This window comes from Macaca mulatta, chromosome 9 (genome assembly GCF_049350105.2).
Source record: "Macaca mulatta isolate MMU2019108-1 chromosome 9, T2T-MMU8v2.0, whole genome shotgun sequence".
Lineage (NCBI taxonomy): Eukaryota > Metazoa > Chordata > Mammalia > Primates > Cercopithecidae > Macaca > Macaca mulatta.
This window is the reverse complement of record NC_133414.1, coordinates 134,712,349-134,732,898: the sequence shown is the minus strand read 5'-3', so window position 1 is coordinate 134,732,898 and position 20,550 is coordinate 134,712,349. Positions and strand designations below refer to the sequence as shown.

At 45.8% G+C, this 20,550-nt stretch overlaps 1 protein-coding gene across 50 annotated transcripts in view; it reads right to left on the bottom strand.

The window, feature by feature from the left end:
- DMBT1 (deleted in malignant brain tumors 1) overlaps nt 1–20,550 on the bottom strand; it is a 96,714-nt gene that overhangs the window by 7,023 nt on the left and 69,141 nt on the right. For all 50 annotated transcript variants that reach the window (XM_077947754.1, XM_077947769.1, XM_077947779.1 and 47 more), the window contains 10 exons: nt 17,309–17,335; nt 16,647–16,679; nt 12,629–12,782; nt 12,132–12,334; nt 11,326–11,646; nt 10,735–10,755; nt 9,732–9,761; nt 9,287–9,437; nt 6,633–6,841; nt 5,520–5,704 (listed from right to left, as the gene is read on the bottom strand). In XM_077947754.1, coding sequence (XP_077803880.1) covers nt 5,520–5,704; nt 6,633–6,841; nt 9,287–9,437; nt 9,732–9,761; nt 10,735–10,755; nt 11,326–11,646; nt 12,132–12,334; nt 12,629–12,782; nt 16,647–16,679; nt 17,309–17,335 — 1,334 coding nt within the window. The remainder of the gene's footprint in view (nt 1–5,519; nt 5,705–6,632; nt 6,842–9,286; nt 9,438–9,731; nt 9,762–10,734; nt 10,756–11,325; nt 11,647–12,131; nt 12,335–12,628; nt 12,783–16,646; nt 16,680–17,308; nt 17,336–20,550) is intronic.

Sequence of the window (20,550 nt, the reverse complement as noted above, 5' to 3'; positions counted from 1 at the left end):
TCTTTGCTTTTACCTGGACTGACCCTGACACCCATCAGTCCCAGCAGCTTACCTGGGCTGTACTGCCACAAGGCTTTAGGGACAGCCCTCATTACTTCAGTAAAGCCTTTTCTCATGATTTACTCTCTTTCCATCCATCTGCTTCTCACCTTATTAAATATTTTGACAACCTTCTACTTTATAGCCCCTCCTACAAATCTTCCCAACAGGACACCCTTCTGCTCCTCCAACATCTATTCTCAAAAGAATATTGCGTATCCCCCTCCAAAGCCCAAATTTCTTCCTCATTCATTACCTATCTCAGCATAATTCTTCATAAAAATACATGTGCTCTCCCTGCTAATCGTGTCTGGCTAATCTCCAAAACCCCAACCCCTTCTACAAAACAACAATTCCTTTCCTTCCTGGGCGTGGTTGGATACTTCTGCCTTTAAATACCTAGTTTTACCATCCTGGCTAAACCATTATATAAACTCACAAAAGAAATGCTAGTTGACCCCATAAATCCTAAATCCTTTCCTCACTCCCCTTTCCATCCGTAAAAAACAGCCCTAAAAGCTGCTCCCACATGAGCTCTCCCTAACTCATCCCAATCCTTTTCATTACACACAGCCGAAGTACAGGGCTATGCAGTCAGAATTCTTATACAAGACCTGGGACTGCACCCTGTAGCCTTTCTTTCCAAACAACTTGACCTTACTGTTTTAGCCTAGCCCTCATGTCTGCGTGTGGCAGCTGCCACTGCCCTGATACTTTTAGAGACCCTCAAAATCACAAACTATGCTCAACTCACTCTCTACAGTTCTCATGACCTCCAAAATCTATTTTCTTCCTCACACCTGACGCATATACTTTCTGCTCCCTGGCTCCTTCAACTACATTCACTCTTTTTTGAGTCTCCCACAATTACCATTGTTCCTGGCCTGGACTTCAATCCAGCCTCCCAAATTATTCCTGATACCACACCCCCATGACTGTATCTCTCTAATCCACCTGGCATTCACGATTTCCCCATGTTTCCTTCTTTCATGTTCCTCACCCTGATCACACTTGGTTTATTGATGGCAGTTCAACCAGGCCTAATCACTACTCACCAGCAAAGGCAGGCTATGCTATAGTATCTTCCACATTTATCCTTGAGGCTACTGCTTTGCCCCCGTCCACTACCTCTCAGCAAGCCGAACTCATTGCCTTAACTCAGGCCCTCACTCTTGCAAAAGGACTATACATTAATATTTATACTGACTCTAAATATGCCTTCCATATCCTGCACCACCATGCTGTTATATGGGCAGAAAGAGGTTTCCTCACTACGCAAGGGTCCTCCATCATTCATGCCTCTTTAATAAAAACTCTTCTCAAGGCTGCTTTACTTTGAAAGGAAGCTGGAGTCATTCACTGCAAGGGCCATCAAAAGGAGTCAGATCCCATCGCTCAGGGCAACGCTTATGCTGATAAGGTAGCTAAAGGAGCAGCTAGCGTTCCAACTTCTGTCCCTTATGGCCAGTTTTTCTCCTTCTCATCACTCACTCTCACCTACTCCCCAACTGAAACTGCCACCTATCAATCTCTTCCCACACAAGGTAAATAGTTCTTGGACCAAGGAAAATATCTCCTTCCAGCCTCACAGGCCCATTCTATTCTGTCATCATTTCATAACCTCTTCCATGTAAGTTATAAGTTGCTAGCCTGCCTCTTAGAACCTCTCATTTCCTTTCCATCATAAAAATCTATCCTCAAAAAATCACTTCTCAGTGTTCCATCTGCTATCTTACTACTCCTTAGGAATTTCTCAGGCCCTCTCCCTTCCCTACACATCAAGCTTGGGGATTTACCCCCACCCAGAACTGGCAAATTAACTTTACTCACATGCCTGGAGTCAGGAAACTAAAATACCTCTTGGTCTGGGTAGACACTTTCACTGGATGGGTAGGGGCCTTTCCCACAGGGTCTGAGAAGGCCACCGCGGTCATTTCTTCCCTTCTGTCAGACATAATTCCTCGGTTTGGCCTTCCCACGTCTATATAGTCTGATAATGGACCAGCCTTTACTAGTCAAATCACCCAAGCAGTTTCTCAGGCTCTTGGTATTCGGTGGAACCTTCATACCCCTTACTGTCCTCAATCTTCAGGAAAGGTAAAACGGACTAATAGTCTTTTAAAGACACACCTTGCCAAGTTCAGCCTACAACTTAAAAAGGACTGGACGGTACTTTTACCTCTTGCCCTTCTCAGAATTAGAGCCTGTCCCCGGGATGCTACAGGGTACAGCCCATTTGGACTCCTGTATGGACGCTCCTTTTTATTAGGCCTCAGTCTCATTCCAGACGCTAGCCCAACTTGAATTGCACCCCAAAAACTTGTCATCCCTACTGTCTTCTGTCTAGTCATACTCCTATTCACCATTCTCAACTACTCTGCCAGTTTACACTTTTCCTTCAAACCATCATAACTGATATGTCCTGGTTTTATCTCAAACCACCACCCTTAAGTCTCTCTTAAAGTGGATAGATAATCTTTGCTGACAGGAAGTACGCTCCAATACTTTCACCCTGAAGTCCTATTCTTTACTTTTATACTCAAAATCTTATTCTCCTTCTTATTCTTAAGCCACCCTCTACCTCTCCCCAGCTATCTCCACCACACTATCAATCTCACTCACTCTCTCCTAGCCATTTCTAATCCTTCTTTAACAAACAGTTGCTGGCTTTGCATTTCTCTTTCTTCCAAAATCACCGAAGCCCCGACTTACTCACTACTGAAGAAAGGGGACTCTGTATATTTTTTAATGAAAAGTGTTGTTTTTACCTAAATCAATCTGGCCTGGTGTACGACAACATAAAAAAACTCAAGAATAGAGCCCAAAAACTCACCAACCAAGCAAATAATTATGCTGAATCCCCTTGGGCACTCTCTAATGGGATATCCTGGGTCCTCCCAATTCTTGGTCCTTTAATACCTGTTTTTCTCCCTCTCTTATTCAGATCTTGTGTCTTCCATTTCTCAATTCATACAAAACTGCATCCGGGCAATCACCAATCATTCTGTATGACAAATGCTCCTTCTAACAACCCCACAATATCGCCCCCTACCACAAAATCTTCCTTCAGCTTAATCCTTCCCACTCTAGGTTCCCACACAGCCCCTAATCCTGCTCAAAGCAGCCCTGAGAAACATTGTCCATTATCTCTCCATACCACCCCCCAAAAAATTTTCGCTGCCCCAACACTTCAATGCTATTTTATGTTATTTTTCTTATTAATATAAGAAGACAGGAATGTCAGGCCTCTGAGCCTGAGCCTGCACGTATACGTCCAGATGGCCTGAAGTAACTGAAACATCACAAAAAAGTGAAGATGGCCAGTTCCTGCCTTAACTGACAACATTACCTTGTGAAATTCCTTCTCCTGCCTCAGAAGCTCCCCCACTGAGCACCTTGTGACCCTCACCCCTGCCTGCCGGAGAACAACCCCCTTTGACTGTAATTTTCCACTACCTACCCAAATCCCATAAAACGGCCCCACCCCTATCTCCCTTCGCTGACTCTCTTTTCGGATTCAGCTCGCCTGCCCCCAGGTAATTAAAATGCTTTATTGCTCACACAAAGCCTGTTTGGTGGTCTTTTCACACAGATGCGCGTGACAGTATGACCTTTCTTAGTCTTTCAAAGATACTCTCAGGTGCTTTCCATTGAACCCTGTACATTAACATGATCATTTGCATGGACGTCACCTTTGCCTATGGTGCCTACGATGGAGATAAATTCTGAATCCACTCCAAACAATGAACGTGGAGTACAGATTTATTTCTTGGTCAGAAGAAGCAGTTCTAATTTTAGATTAAGATTCATTATCACAGGCCAGCCTGGTAGAGCTGTGGGAAGCTCCAGCCATGGATGGCACAGCCCTACCTCTGTGTCCTAGACACGCAGCTCATGGCCATATGGTCCTGGGCAAGTGGCTTACCTTCTGCAAGCCTCCATTGCCTCATAATTAAGTGGGAATAAAGTTGTCCTGAGAATTTTAAAAGTTATATAGTACGCTTAGTTCAGTGTCTGATATCTGTATGAGCCATTAATAACACTATATCAACTCTCAGGCTCAGGACCAGGGGCACTGGGGGTTGCAAAGATGAACAAAACATTGGCCCTGCCCCTGAGGCACTCAGTGTGATAGGAAATATGGTTATTTAAAGAAATAGAGGAGGCCAGGAGCAGTGATTCATGCCCATAATCTCAGCATTTGGGAGGCCAAGGCAGGAGGATCACTTGAGCTCAGGAGTTTGAGACCAGCCTGGACACATAGCAAGATCCCACCTCTACAAAAAAAATTTTTTTTAATTAGCTGGGTGTAGTGGCACATGCCTGTAGTCCCAGCTACTCTGAAGGCTGAGGCTGGAAGATTGCTTAAGCCCAGGAGTTGAGATCTGCTGTGAGCTATGATGCACCCATGCCTGGGCATCCAGCCTGGGCAACAGAATGAGAACCTGTCATTAAAAAATTAAAATAAAAATAAATAAATAAGTGGAGGAATAAGAATGTGGAATGTGCTGTGCATAATCAGCCAAGTTAGAAGAAACAGGGCTGAGAGAATTGTCTGGCTGCTCCAAATGGGTGTGAATGGGTGTGAACAGGTGTGAACAGGTGTGAAGGGCTCTCAGCAGGGCTGCTCAGGTGGCAGTCTTCAGGCTACACACTTGGCACAGGAACAGTGGTCACCTTCAGTGAACTGACTTCCACTGACCAAACTCACAAGCCAGAACCCAACACAATTAAGGCTGAGCCTTCACTGGAGGAGTATGACAAGGACTAATCACAGCATCTGCCACTTGCAGGGTGACTAACTGTCCTCGTTTGCCTGGGAGTGAGGGGTTTCCTGGAATGTGGGACTTTCTATGCTAAAATCTGCAAAGTCCCAGGCAAATCACAGAAATCTGTGGTAGGGGCTGTTGAAAACTTCAGTATAACCATAGCTGCAGTCACCTTCAAGCCTATAGAGAAGGGACACACCATTTTGGCTTCACTTTCACCCAAAATTGGACGCAGGGGGCCATCTTAGATGGTGATAGCTCAACAAATGGCAGCTGCAGAGGCCAACTGACTGTGGAGCTAATGAAGCTGAAGCTTTCGGGCCCCTCTTCCCTGCCTGGTGCAATGTGCGGGCCTCGTCCAAGGCCTAGCGATGTGTTTGCACAGCCATACATTGTCACAAAGTTTATAAAAGTTTATAGATATTGCACTCTTTGACTTAACGAGGCCCCTGCCCCTCTCAACACCTGCCCCTCACCGCCGACCCTAATTCTATAAGCTTCGGGCCCTGCAAAATCTGGAGCTGCTCCAGGAGCTGCTGTTGTTACTGCTGATGGAAAAAAAACGAAAGTTTTTTATCTTCCTTTATTCCAATTATGTCCTGATTATGCCAAAATCATAATTTCTGCATCCCCAGAATTCAAGAAGCACAGCACATACCACTATAAGAAAGCTCGTGCACTGGGAAATGGAATGGGAAGCCCCAGGCTTACCTGCTTGAAGGTGCCGCAGCCTGAGTAGGGAATTGTGAATATCACCAGGCTCGGCGTTATCTGGGGCCGACACTCGTAGTATCCGTTCCAGGTGGAAATGACAAGGTCACTGGCAGAAAAGCCCAAGGCTTGGAGGTAGCTCCTGCTCACGCTGGCTTGCATGTGATTTGGCAGACAGAGCAGGTCTGATAGACAAGGACAGATAAGGCACTCAGTTACTGCCCCGGACTCCACAAGTCCTACGGAGTCAGATGCCCTTTCCACTTAAAAAGTGCACAGACCAGGGTGGCTGACAGGGAGGGTGGGCACTTAGGGTGTGGGCACAGACTTCCCTGCAATCCCCCAAGGACCCTAGGGTCAAGTCAGCCCCATTCTTATGAAAGCCCAGGGAGAGCACGTGGACTCAGGATTTCTCTGATGGAGAACTGGAGGCAGCATTTTTAAATAAGTGGAATGTTTGGCCAAGTTACCATTTATCTATAAAGGAAAGTAACTGCATGCTCAAATTATGGGAATGTCATAAAACAAAGTCTTTTAGCCATGAAGCAAGTCAGTCTTTAATCCTGACTGCATAAGAGACCCTGGAGGTCACCTTGCCTGGCCCTTGGCCAATCTATACATCAGTCCATACAGCAACTCAAATCATAGCCATACAGGCTCTGCTGGAAGTGGCTGAGTGACCTTATCTCAGCCACTTCCAGCCACCCAGCTCAGTCTATCTTCAGACAGAAGCCAAATGTGTTAGGTCTCAGGCCACGGACACAGTGTCCCACACTCTGAGAAGGTCACAAGGTTTCAAGCCAAGAGGTCACCTCTGCCTCTGGCACTGACTCATCTCTCTCCACTAAGAGCATCATCTGGGACCCTCTACTTAGTCTCTGCTGACCACAGAAAGGCCAATCAGCACCTGTCAGCCAGTTCTAGTCCTGACTTCATTTCTGGGCAGCCAGAGTCCTGAGGCCCACTACTCCTGGCCCCTTTCAGCTGAAAATCAAGCCCTGGTGACCTGAAAGGGTTCCTTCATTTCTTATTCCACAACCACGGGACAGCTGAGCCACAGATGCTCTCAGGATGTCCCCAGTCCCAACAAATCATTCCCACAAGGGGACTTACTGGTGCTGTCATTGGAGGGACTGGAGTAGTACTCAGCCCGGAACCCTCTCCTCGTGATGCTGTGGTCACTGACGAAGCGAATGGACATGAAGTTGGAGGAGGAAGTGAAGGAGCCTCTGGCCCCATCACAAACTCGAGCAATGAGAGGAGAACTGTGGTAGGGGCCATCGAAAACTTCAACGTAATCATAGTTGCAGCCACCTTCAAGCCTGCAGAGAGAGGAAACACCATTTGGCTTCATTTCCTCCCAGAATTTGACACAGGGGTCAGATCTCAGGGTGGGGTCGCACCTCTGTGCCAGAAACTCTGACAAAGTTCATCAATGAAAGTCATAGGTCTCCTTGGCTGGGCACAGTAGCTCACGCTTATAATCCCAGCACTTTGGGAGGCTGAGGTGGGTGGATCATCTGAGGTCATAAGTTAGAGACCAGCCTGGCCAATGTGGTGAAACCCTGTCTCCACTAAAAATACAAAAATTAGCTGGGCGTGGTGGCATAAGCCTGTAGTGTGAGGGCGGCTACTCAGGAGGCTGAGGTAGGAGAATCGCTTGAACCCGGGAGGCAGAGGTTGCAGTGAGCCGAGATCGTGCCACTGCACTCCAGTTTGGGCGACAGAGCGAGGCCCTGTCTCAAAAAATAAAAATAAAAATAAAAATTGAAAAAAAAGAAAGTCATAGGTCTCCTTAAATCAAGAGAGTCTCATCTTCCCTCAACCTCCATGCCTGGGTCTTAGTCCTGCCCTTTGTGGTCACAAATATGAAATCTACAGCCCCTCACGTGTCAGCCCTTTACATCAGGAAAGGAAGGGCCTGCATCCTGATCTAGACCATTTTTCTTCTATCGAAAAGCCCCTGGTGCCCCCACAGAATAAAATCAATATGCATGAGTTCATAGTGAGAGAAATAAATAACTGAATAAATATTGGGCAAGTCAAATAATCTCTCTAAAGCTTTTCCTGTTTACAAAGGCAAAATAATCTGATCCATGCACGCTGAAGAGGGCTATGGTGAAGCTCAAATAAAACAACATACAGAAAAGGGCTTTGTAAAATGTCACAAATGGTGATGGTCATTGCTATCAAGATGCTGGTTAAAGAACCACTCATGGTCAACCTTTTCCCATAGGACTGCATAAGTTTTAAGTGCAATCTTTGTATTGTAATGACAAAGAGAATAAAATGATATATCTTTTGCAAAATCCCATATGAATTACTAAAGCAGAGACTCCAAAACCCACTGCAAACAGAAATCAACAGGGAAAACTATTTTGTTCAATAGTGGCTGTTAGAGAAGAAATTAGTGTAGCCCCTTGTTCAGGACACTAGAAAATACTGGTGCCTCTTCGTGGTCAGTTGGGCCACCCACCTCCTTGGATAAATCATATATTAATGTACTTTTGATGTCAGCCATGGTGGCTCACACCTGTAATCCCAGCACTTTGGGAGGCTGAGGTGGGAGGGTCACCTGAGGTCAGGAGTTAGAGACCAGCCTGGCCAACACGGTGAAACCCCATCTCTAATAAAAATACAAAAATTAGCCAGGCATTGTGGTGTGCGCCTGTAATCTCAGCTACTTGAGAGGCTGAGGCAGGAGAATCGCTTGAACCCAGGAGGCAGAGGTTAGAGTGAGCCAAGACCGTGCCTCTACACTCCAGCCTGGGTGACAGAGCGAGACTCTGTGTCAAAAAAAGAAAAAAAAGAAAGAAAGAAAAGAAAAGTGCTTTTAGTAATGTCCCCTCTGCTTAAAACAATGATTTCTACTTGTGATTGGATGCAGAGCAGATACCCTACCCTCTGCAGCAGCAATTCCTCCATCTCTCCCTGATCCCTGGGAACTCACATGAAGAAAGGAGAGGGTGGAGAAAAAGGGTTCCACAAAGCTGATACAATTGTTCTTTTTGTTTTGTTTTGTTTTGCTTTCCTGAGACAGGGTCTCGCTTTGTTCCACAAGCTGGAGTGCACTGGCGCTATCATAGTTCACCACAATGTTGAACTTCCAGGGCTCTGGCGATTCTCCCACCTCAGCCTCTTGGGTAGCTGGGACTACAGGTGCAGGCCACCATGCCCAGCTAATTTTTGTATTTTTTTTTTCATAGAGATGGGGGTCTCCCTATGTTGCTCAGGTTGGTCTTGAACTCCTGGGCTCAGGTGATCCTCCGGCCTCAGCCTCCCAAACTGTTGGGATTACAAGCCTGAGGCACCATACCTGGCCAGTGTGGTTGCTAATAGGATTATTTGTGCTATTATTGCCCCTAAGTCTATCATTACTACTTAACAACCATCTTTTCCATTGGACAACATTTTGTAAATATTTTCACATCTCTCTCCCTCTCTCTCCTCTCTCTTTCTCGTGACCTTCCCAGTAACCAATGAGGTGAGGAGAGCAGGTATTTTATTCCCCTCTTTTGACTGAGGCTCAGGAAAGTTAAGTGACTTCCTGTGGTCACACAGCAAATTGGTGGCAGACCTAGGACTTGAAACCAGAGCTTTTGTCCAGTCCAAGGCTCTTGTGCTCCCTCCCCAACTCTGCACGGGATGCCTCTGGGCTAGGTCAAAAATGTCTCCCAGCAAACATCTCTCCTGATGTTCTAAGTACCATTTATTCCCTCTTGAAAGGTCTGTGAGGCCCCAAGGCATTCTTCTTGGCACACACTTACTGGACATCTCTGAAGACCACCGTCACACGGTGGTTGTTTTGCACCTCAATGTCCCACACACACTTGGCATTGTTCGGATAGTTCCTGGGATAGAATGGGCTGGAAAAGTCCCCTGATGGTTGGGACAGGAAGCCTCCACAGGAATAATTTGCTGTCAGGACAAAAAACGGGAATGTCGGGGACCCCCAGAGCACACAGTCACCTGGGGACTATTTTAAATTTAAATTACTTTAAAAATTTAAAAAATAATTCCCAAGACAGAAACCAAATAAAAGCAAGAGGTGGCCTAGATCTGGACCATCCACTGAGGGCTGGCGGGGCACTCTTGCAGGGAGATCACCTTGGGGGAAGCCGTCTCCTCCCCAGCCCCATTGTCACTGAGGAAATGGGAAGGGGGATTTCCAGGCCACTCTGCCACAGACTCATCAGGGAGCTCAGAACTTACTGTTTGGAGGGGTGACGTTGAGAAAAGGAGCTGTTGACAAAAAGAAAAGATCAGGATCAGTTTTCCGGCATCCCTGGCACAGCTGTCGACTGCTTGTGAGCTGTGCAGATGCTGTGCCAAGCCTGAGTCCACAGGGAGGAGCTGGACACAGGCCTTGCCCTTGGGGAGCTCACTTGCCCTTGGGGAGGTCTGGAGGAGAGCGAATCCCAGCAGAGTGGGAAGAGGCTGAGATTGACCAAAGCCTGGGGAAGGAGAGGAGCCTGGAAGTCTGGCCCCTGCCCCAAATGGAATGGGGAAAAAAGGGCAGTAATTAGAGGGCAGGCAAAGAGGTAGAAACAGGGTGTCCCAGGCAGAGGAACAGCAGGTGCAACTGCACCCAGGTGGAAGAGATTTGGGAACCTCCATGTGGATGGAGCAGGCAGCGGAGGGGGAGAGGGCACCAAGCATAGGGAGCCTGGCAGTCATGCTGTGCTGAGGAGGGGGTCACCACCAGAAGACCCTGAGGAATCACTTGAAGGGGCTGCACAGTGGAGAATGGATGAGAGGGGCAGGCCTGAAGCTGCTGCTGTGGGAGGCCAGACGAGATGACAAGGCAAGCAGGGATGGGAGGTGATATTGGAAAGGAAAGACCTGAGGTGCCAGAGCCATGCTGGGAACACTCAGAGCAGCTCAGGAGCAGGCAGGGAGGAGCTTAGCGATGCAGTGGGCCCCATTTGGCCAGCACTGGTCAGAGTCTAGTGTCTGCGAGGACAGGCAAATCTGACAGGTGGCAGGCCTCACCTCGGGACTGACTGGAGATCCTACTCTTAGGTGGGCCAAGCCACTGAAGCACAGAGACGGGCACACTGTCCTGGTGGCTGGCAGGGGAGGGGACAGGGGCTATAGAGGAGGGCACCACAGATAAACTCCTTGGAGAGTGAGCAACACGCCCTGCACAGTCTAGGCAGCAGCAATGGAGAGACCTGGAGACTAGGGAAGTGGAATGGAAATCGGGGGGACTTACCAGGTGTCGATAGTGGGTTTCCTGAAAAGGAATAGAAGAAAAGCATAGGTCACAGACATGTGGCTTTGAGGAGGGGCCAGAATGATGCAGAGATACACGTACATGGCTCATAACCTGACCCCCTTGTCGAGGACCCCCAGGTCCACCGAGCAATTGCTGTTGAGAAGCCTTCACAGCTTCCCCAGATGCTCCCTAAATCCCGTCATACTTGTGGTCATCAGGATTACAGCTGAGGTCATAACACCCATCACTCTCTCCTTGACCATGATTGTTCTAAAATCATCCCAATTGTCACTGGCAGCAAGTACTATCATAGCCACCCCGACTCAACAGTCAAGGAAACTGAAGCATAAAGAAGTTGAATCATTGCTGGAGGTCCTTTAGTCAGATGAGTGTTCAGCATAATGGCCCTGGGTCCAGAAACTGGCCAAAGATAAAGCAGCCCCCTGCATGCTCTTCTGGAGTGCACAGGCCACGAGCACACATGACCAGCTCCTGCCTGGGCCACAGACACCATCAGCCACTGGCCTTAAGCTCTCCCTTTATAGTAGGTTACAGGTGAAATGGGCCTTCCATGGCATTGGGCCATACCTGAGCAGATGACACCAGCATCTTCGTTGTGACGACAGTTGTGGGAGAACCAGCCTCGGTTCCGGCACTGCCAGAGAGTGGATTCCGACCCTGAGCACTCTACGTCGTCCAGGGTGATGGGGCCAGAGCCAGCGCCAAAATAGGCGTTTCCAAGGGCTGAAACTGCACGTCCACACCCCAGCTGTCTGCAGACCACCTCAGCTTCGTGAATGGTCCAGGAGTCATCACAAACTGTCCCCCAGGTGCCACCATGGTAAATTTCAACACGCCCAGCACATAGACCGTAGGATGAGTTTAAATTGACCAACCTCAAGGTGGCATCTGAAAGACACATTAACCGGGAAATCATGGCCATTTCCCACAGCAAATGTCCCACAACGAACCTCAAAGGCCAAGCATCCCACAGGCCTTTCCCCACCTCCACAGTCATCAAATAGAAATGTGGAAAAGCTGGAGTGGAGGTACTGGACCACTCCACGCAGAGCTGAAAGGGGCTTCAGACATCACCAAGCTCAGATCCCCTCACCTCCAGACAGAGAAGGGTGGCTCTGCAAGGAGAGTCACTAGGTCCCCCGGAAAGTTGGTGGCAGACCCAAGGCCAGGTGTGACCCCCCAGTCTGCACCCTTTGCTGCCTTCCCAAGGGCCTGCCCCTCCTTGAGGCTCACACAGCCAGTGCTAAGAGAAGGAGAATGGGCAATGCATCGCTGAGGCCCTTCGTTGATTTCCTTGGGGAACCATGATGCCCCCAAAGAGGCAGCTGGGTAAATCCACCAAGCCTCGTAGGCATGGTCTAGTGTGCACTTACCGCTTGGGAAAGAGTTATACCAAGCCAAAAAGCCGGTGTTTTGGAAACTGATGTCACTTCGAAAGTGAATGGTCATTCGGTTGTAAGAAGATGTAAATATTTGCCTGGTATCATTACAGATTTTCCCCAGCAGGTGACTGCTATTTAATGATCCATCAAAGATTTCAACATAATCAAAACTGCAGTTATAGTGTGCCTCCAGCCTGTATGGAGAAAATGTATTCAAGTCAACATCGAAATTCCTATTGGCCCTCCATTTTTTAAATAGTTTGGACTTTACGAGTGATGCCATTGAATACAGGTTTTTCTTCTAGCTCTTCCTCAATTAAGCCAAAGGACATCAGTATTCCCTGATGCTTTATGATAAGAACCAAAGCGACCAAAAGCTTGTCCACAGCACACGACAGTGAAAAGCATCCCAGCCCAGGACACAGTCTAAACCACTGGGTGTGCTGCAGAGGGACTCACCCCTCACCAGATGACCAGGCATTACTTACTGCAGATTACTGAAGCCCAGGTTTATGCGATAACCAGAATTCACTTCTATTTCCCAAACACACTTAGCATTGTTGGGGTAGTATGCAGGGTAGGATGGGCTGGAGAATGTCCCACTGGCACTGAATAAGAAGCCACCACAATTTGAAGAGGGTCCTAGAGAGGAGAGAGGGGACATCTCCATTGTACCAGGTCTTCAGGTATTTTGTGACAAGCAATCATCCATGTAAGTATCATCCAGTTTCATCTTCTGCACTTTATAACATGACTTAACTTTCCCTGTAAACAAGTCCCCTCTCTTGGGCCTGGTTCGAGGTGGCCCAATATTAGGAGCTTTGATTCGAGTCTGCTTTCCCTGTTGGGCCTGGACAGCAATCCTCTGGGAGGAGGTGACCTAAGCTTCAGAGGGAGCATGTGTCACCTCTAGCAAAAATGCCAAGAAAGCAACAAAGTGACTGTTATCATTGTTCAATCCGCTACAGACAGGGACGTGGGATAGTCCCGGCTGAGCACAGCACCGACCCGTGGAGAGCACTCCATAATACGGGGTGCTCCCTAGCGTCTTCCATGAGCACAGGACTCTGTCAATTCACAAGTAGCACAACGTTGGGTTAGGAGCAGCGTTTCTGCAACAAGAAGCCTGGGTTTGCATCTTGGCTCTGCCTCTATCAGCTCCATGATCCGGAGCCAGTTACTTAACCTCTCTGCCTCAGTTTCCTCATCAGAAAAATGAGAGTGGTAATGGCGTCTGCCTCATCAGACTCTTATGGGTATCAAATAAGATGTGTATATATGAACATTTATACCTAAACATGAGATATGTTTCTATGTCTATATAAACTCTTAGAGAGTGCCAGGCACATAAGCACCCAGCAATATTAGCTATTGCTATTTATCAGAAAGGGATAAATACTAAACAGTCAAACATTTTGTGGGTGGTTTATAGTAATAAAAATTTTTTCAAAATGTGCACTCAGTGATATAAATTAAAACGTTTTCTTTTTTTTTTTCTTTTTCATAACTCTTTGTTTAGTTTTTCTAAGGGGACAAGTCCATGGTTTTTAGCATACTCAGAGCTCTGAAATCACCACAGTTTTAGATTATTTTCGTCACCCTAAAAAGAAACCTTGTTTAGGAGTGATTAGCAATCACTCCCCATTTCTTCTCAACACCCTCCATTCCTGGCAACCACTGATCTACTTTTCTGTCCCTATAGATTTGACTATTCTGGACATTTTATATAAAACAAATTGTACGATATGGTAGTCTTTTTTGACTTACTTCTCAACATGTTTTCAAAGTTCATCATGTTGTAGCATAAATCAGTATTAAATTCTTTTTTTTTTTTTTTTTTTTTTGAGATGGAGTTTCGCTCTTGTAGCCCAGGCTGGAGTGCAATGGCACGATCTCAGCTCACTGCAACCTCCGCTTCCCAGATTCAAGCGATTCTCCTGCCCCAGCCTCCCAAGTAGCTGGGATTACAGCCGCCCACCATCACACCCAGCTAATTTTTGTATTTTTAGTAGAGACAGGGTTTCACCATGTTGGCCAGGCTGGTCTCAAAGTCCTGACCTCAGCCAATCCACCCATCTCAGCCTCCCAAAGTGCTGGGATTACAGGTGTGAGCCACCGCGTCCGGCCACTATTAAATTCATTTTTATTGCCAAATAATACTCCACTGCATGGACGTATCATATTTGTTTCTTGATTCACCATGAGGAACATTTGCATTGCATTCACATTTGGCTACTACGAATGAAGCTGTCCTGAACATTGACATACAAGTTTCTGTGTGGAAGTATGTTTTCACGCCTCCTGGGTATATGCCTAGGAGTTCAAGTGGTGGGTCATATGGTCACTCCAGGTCTAACCTTTTGGGGAGCCACCAAACTGCTTCTCAAAGTGGCTGTACCATTTCACATTCCCTGAAGCCATGTATAAGGTTTCCAATTTCTCCACATCCTCATCAACACTTGCTATGATCTGGCTTTTTGACTAAGACCCACCTACTGGGTGTTTAATTTGCATGTCCTTTACGGCTAATGACATTGAGCATCTTTCCAATGCCTTCTCTGCCATCTGTGAATCTTCTGTAGAGAAATATCTTTTAGGTCTTTTGCTCATTGTTCAGTTGGGTTATTTGACTTTTTATCATTGACTACAAGAGTCACTTATATATCCTAGGTACAAGTCCCTTACGAGATAGAAATGTGTTCTCCCATTTGGTGGGAATACAGTGTTTCTTGAAGATCGTGTGGCCTGCCCACCCATTCTATTTCTACACTGGGAAATAATTAAGGATAAAGTCAAACTTTCAGAGGCAAGGATACGAATTACATATTTCTAAACATTAAATAGAAATGGTTATAAAATATGCTATTATATGTAGTCACTTAATATTATAAAATATAATTGGAAACAATGTTTTTGTCCCACAATTAGTAACTGTTTAACTAAATGATGGTATATCTATACAGTGGAAAATTGTGTAGTCATTAAACCTTCTTCTATACAAATAATTTCAATGCTATAAAAATGCTAATTTTAAGGTCATGAAAAAAGTATTATATGCACTTAAATGAAAATGATGGGTTATACAATGGGATATAAAGCATGCCATACTCTGTGTGTGTGTGTGTGTGTGTGTGTGTGTATAGTGTATGGAACGTATGCCAAAATGTCAACAGTAATTATGTATGTATTCATTAATTTATCCATTCATTCATTTATTCTTTCAATAAATAGTTCTTGAAAGGCAGACACAATGCTGCATAATAAGGATACATTATGGAAAAGGCAGACATGGCCCCTGCCTCCAGGAAATGCAGTTTGGCAGAAAAGATAAACATGATCTTTTGCAAATATGTTTCCAATTAGCTAACTCTCAAGATTAAAATCTTTCCACAGCCTCCCTACCTTTAGGATAAAGATAGAAGTCTTAACCTCCCCACAAGGCCCTGAATGATCTGGCCTCACCCAACAGATTTCCTGCAGTCCCTCCTTGCCCCCACCCCATCCTCCTTCAAAGAGCCAAGCTCCTTCCCAGCTTAGGGCCTTCAAAGCATTCCTTCTAGTTAGAAGACACTTCAGCAAATGAACCTGCTCCTCTATTAACTCCCAGCTTAAATGTCACTTCCATAAGGAACTTCCCCTAACCCCCCAGTCAAGGAAGATCTCTACTAATACTTCCTCTTTGCACACTGAACTTTTCCTTGGAAACACTTGTCACAACTGTAATTTTCTAGTTGGTTGTGTATTAAATAATACTGTGAGCTCTGAGGAAGAAGATCACTTTGACTGTTACATCATTCCATAATTTTACAACAATTCTTGATGGTAGTTGGACCATACACACAGCAAGATCTTAAAATACCTAACACAGTAAAAGTTAGTATGTATGGAGTACATTCTATGTACCAGGCACTATGTTGATGTTGACTTTAGTCCAGTACACCCATTTACATCCTAAAGGAAAAATTAGTGAGGTATGCAAAAAAATTGTCTATAAAAATATTCTTCATCACAAAATCATTTACAGTAATGAAGAAATACAAACAAATATCTAGTATGAGGATTTGTCAAATAATTCATGGCGTATCTCTATAGTAGAATACAATACAGGCACTTAAAATAATAGTGAGAAAAGATTTAATAACACAGAAAAGTAGTCCTACTATTTTTTAAAAGCAATGAAAATCTATTGAAACATATCCATATAGTGAAATAAAAATGACGTGGAAAAGCATAATTTGTAGTAAAATTATCCATTTACTATTTGTCTCCCTTCTTCTTCCCAAAGCTTTGGAGATACCCCCCAAAATAAAAGCCTTTAAGTCGATTATTTTAAGAATACTTATCTCATTGATTCAAATGAAGAGGTGAAGGGTGTAGTGGGACAGGCCAGGGCTATGTGCAGATTGAGGAAGGCTGGGGTGGGGGCAGAGCATTCACTCATGGATAGCCAAGCTTGAGGATAAGAAATGCATGACCTATGGTTCAGGTGGAAAATGTGATACTTACTTGTAGTGATTGTAGTTGTTGGATGCCACCAATCTAGAAAAAAAAAATGAAGCTGTTTAGGAATTTACTAGATAATTTTTCCATTCCATAGTCATTTGTATGACTGACAAAGTTAAATCCTTTTCCTTAGTATAGGACTTCTCAGAGCCTTGACCATTCCAGTTTACACTGTTCATGGCCAGTAAGGTCTAGAGTATGTAGCACCTCCCAACATATTTGGCCCAGGATATTTTCACTGTGGCACAAAAACATGTTGGGGATGGCTCCCTCAAAGTGAAAGAATTCTTCATTTGACAAATACATGCAGAAGTCTCGCTTGGCTATGTTTCTAAAATGAAGGTCCCAATTTTCCATGGGTTAATTTAGACAGTTATTTTCATCTGAAATAATGGGAGGACCAAAGCCTCCTTCCACAGCAGCATCTCTGCCAGCACTTAGCACTATCAGCAGGCAATAGCAGGAGGACACAGGGGTCCTCTGCAGTGTAGCCAGACATGAGAGTGATGGCAGTGGGAACTCAGCTCATCACCCTAACAAAGGTCTGAGCCCTCAGAGAGAAATTACCCCTCAGGGGGAACTTACCCTACTCCTCCTACTTCTGGAAACAAGAGAGAGTGGAATTTCCAAGAGAATATTGCTAGGCTGGGGTGGAGCAGACTCACCTGACACAGTAGAATTTATTTGGGTGGCTGCAAGGAAAAGAAGAAAACGTGAGTCAGTCCCAGTGCCCAGGATGATGAGCGAGATAAATGTTGAGTGTCTGTCCCACCTTGTCACTTAGAAATGCTCCCCAAGAGTCATCCAGGAGAGTGGAACAGTAGACATAAACATTAAGGGTTAGTCTCAAAAAAAGGTGTTTGAAGAATTCACTCTTACAGCTGAAAGTTGACTGAACCCTTGTTTGCTATAGGAACCTATGTAAGGAAGAAGCTAGTGCCTACCCATAAAAGTCAAAGACATCGACAACATTTGCTGATGTTCTTGCCCTGTTGAGGTATCAGAGAAACTGGCCATCTAGAAGAGAAGCTCAGGCTGGGAGGAGGTTAGTGCAAAGAGAAGCCTTGTCATGGAGAAAACCATGCACTAAAATAGAGGCCCAAGTCTTGGAGGCCCATCTGAACAGATGACAGTGGCTTCACTATGCTGACAGCTGTGGGAGAGCCAGTCATTGTGGGGGCAGCTCCACAGGTAGGACTCGTTCCCTGAGCAGCGCACATCATCCAGGACAATGGGTCCTGAGCCCTGACCAAACTGGGCATTTCCAGGGGCTGACATGGCCCAGCCACAGCCCAGCTGCCTGCAGACCACATTGGCATCATTGGTGTCCCAGCTGTCATCACACATGGTGCCCCAGGAGCCTTGGTATAGGACCTCCACTCCTGACACCTGTCACCTCCATTCACCAGCCTCAGGGCCACACCAGAATTGGATTCTAGAAGAGACAGGAAAATTCACTCTCTCCTGTATCTGCTAAAGGGAGAGGATCTGAGGTCAGAGTGAAGTTCTGAATTCTTCCAGAAGGCCAAGGTTTCTGGGTCTCCAGTCAATGTTCTCCAGCAGCATAGACATTGACGGAAGCCTGTTCTTCAACATGTTATCCTTAAGGGCTGTCTTCTAGAACCTTTGGGCACGGACTGAGCTGTGCATGTTCTCCAATGGAGTTATCTCAGTGCCCAGAAATTCAAGTGCTGAGCCAGGCCTTCAGATTCAGAGGTTAAAGTGCAGGAGCCATCAGCCTGGATCTGCAGGGACCACTGGGCTCAAGCACCCCTGCAGCAGGATGCAACCAAGACCAGCTCCCACTTGCCTGGCAAAGTGCAGCCCTAGGACCTGGTTCTTGGGAGATTCCACCTCTCCACCTCTGGCTGACTCACTCTGCTCACAGGGACCACCCCATCAGGCCTGAGGCTTGTTCCTGAGTCACTTTCAAACCCACAGCTTGCCTTCAATCTGAAACAAAACCTGGACCCACTGAATACCATGAGCTACAGGGACAGTGGGCAGAAGTGACTATGATAACACTTAGTTGTGCATACCTAGAGGTGCCTATGCCTGAGAGTGGAGGAAAAATGGCAGAGTTAGGCCTCCATGAAGGAATGTCACATGCTAGACACAACACTGGGCCAGGCATCCTGATCCCTCTGTGTAACTGAACCCTGTCCGGTGAGCTCAGGAGCTGGGCTAAGATACTGATATTAGTCTAGTTCTTCTGGTCTTCAGCTTAGTATCTATAAAACGAAGCCACTCTTCTCCCAAGAATATATACAAAGGGTCCACCAACACATGAAAAGATGCTCAGCATCATTAGTCATCAGGGAAATGCAAATCAAAACACCATGAAATACCACCTTACACCCACTAGGATGGCCATGATGAAAAAGACATCATAACAAGTGTTGGTGAGGATATGGAGGAATCAGAATTCTCAGGCATTGCTGGGGGGAAAGCAAATTGGTGCAGCAGCTATGGCAACTGTTCGGTGTTTCCACAATAAATTAAACATAATTACCCTATTACCCAGAAATCCCACTCCTAGATATATATCTCCCAAAATTGGAAACACAAGTGCAAACAAAAAAATCATACACTAATGTTCATAGCAGCCTTATTCACAACAGCCAAAAGATGGAAGCAATCCAAATGTCCATAAGCTGATAAATGGATAGACAAAAGATGGCATGGCCATACAATGGAATATTAGTTGGCAATTAAAAGTAATGAAGTTCTGACACATGCTAAAACATGAATGAACCTTGGAAACATTATGTTAAGTGAATGAAGCCAGACAGAAAAGGCTATGATTCCATTCACAGAAAATGATCAGGGTTCTTAGTAAAATCTGTATACAGAGACAGAAAGCAGATTAGTGGTTGCCAGGAGCTGAGGGAAAGAGGAATGGATTATGAATGGTTAAGGGGTAAGAGCTTTCAGTTGGGGATAATGAAAAAGTCCTGGAACTAGATAGAGATGATGGTAACGAACATGGACAACAGCCAGGGAGAGGGAAGGTTCCATCTTGGGATAGAGGGGTAACGTCAGCCAACAAAGAGCAGAGAGTATCAAAGGAAAGGAAGGGTCCAACTAAGGGACTGCTGACTCTGTCTCAAACATCCTGCCTGTTTTTTATGCTAATAGAAACAGTCATTCCTATTTTAAAAAGTAGCATCCTACAAGGTTCAAGTACAGCCTAGTGCCCCCATCCTTCCCATCGCCCCAAGGGAACACAAAGATGGGTATAGAACTCTGGCTGAGCCATCAGAGCTAATAGAGATGGTTTGGAAGAAAGCACCTGTTGACAAGCAGGTCAATCAGAGTCCTCCCAGGCCTTGTCAGCCAGAGGTACTGGGACAGCCTGACTCCTTCTCCTGGTGGGATATAGACTTGGGGCTGCCCTCTGCTGTCTTTCAGCCATATGCAAAAAGCAAGTTGATAGTGAAGCCCACACAGATAAAAGGGTAAATGTAAGCAAAGCATAGGGAAAAAAGACTTAGAACTTCTGGAACCAGCTGTACCTGAAGCTCCAGATCCACCACTAAACATTCTGGATACCTGAGCCAATGAATTCCTTTCTAGCTAAAGAGAGTTTGAGTTCAGTTCCTGCCATGTGCAAACAAAAGCATCCCTAATAATAAATCCTCTTTAAAGATCAATTGACAACTGGTAAATAAGGGAACCTTCCACATCGAATGAGGTAAGGAGTGGCCAGAGGCTTCAAGCAAGACCCAGGAGTTTCACCCAGACCTGCTGAATGCCAGTGCTTTGGCTGGACTCGAAGATGCTCCTTAGAAAAGGTCCAAGCAGATTCTGCCCACCATTTCCAGCTCCAAGGCGATTAACACTGTGTCTGGATGTGATGTCCAAGTTGAACCAAAACCAACCCTTTCCCTTGAAGGTTTTAGTAATT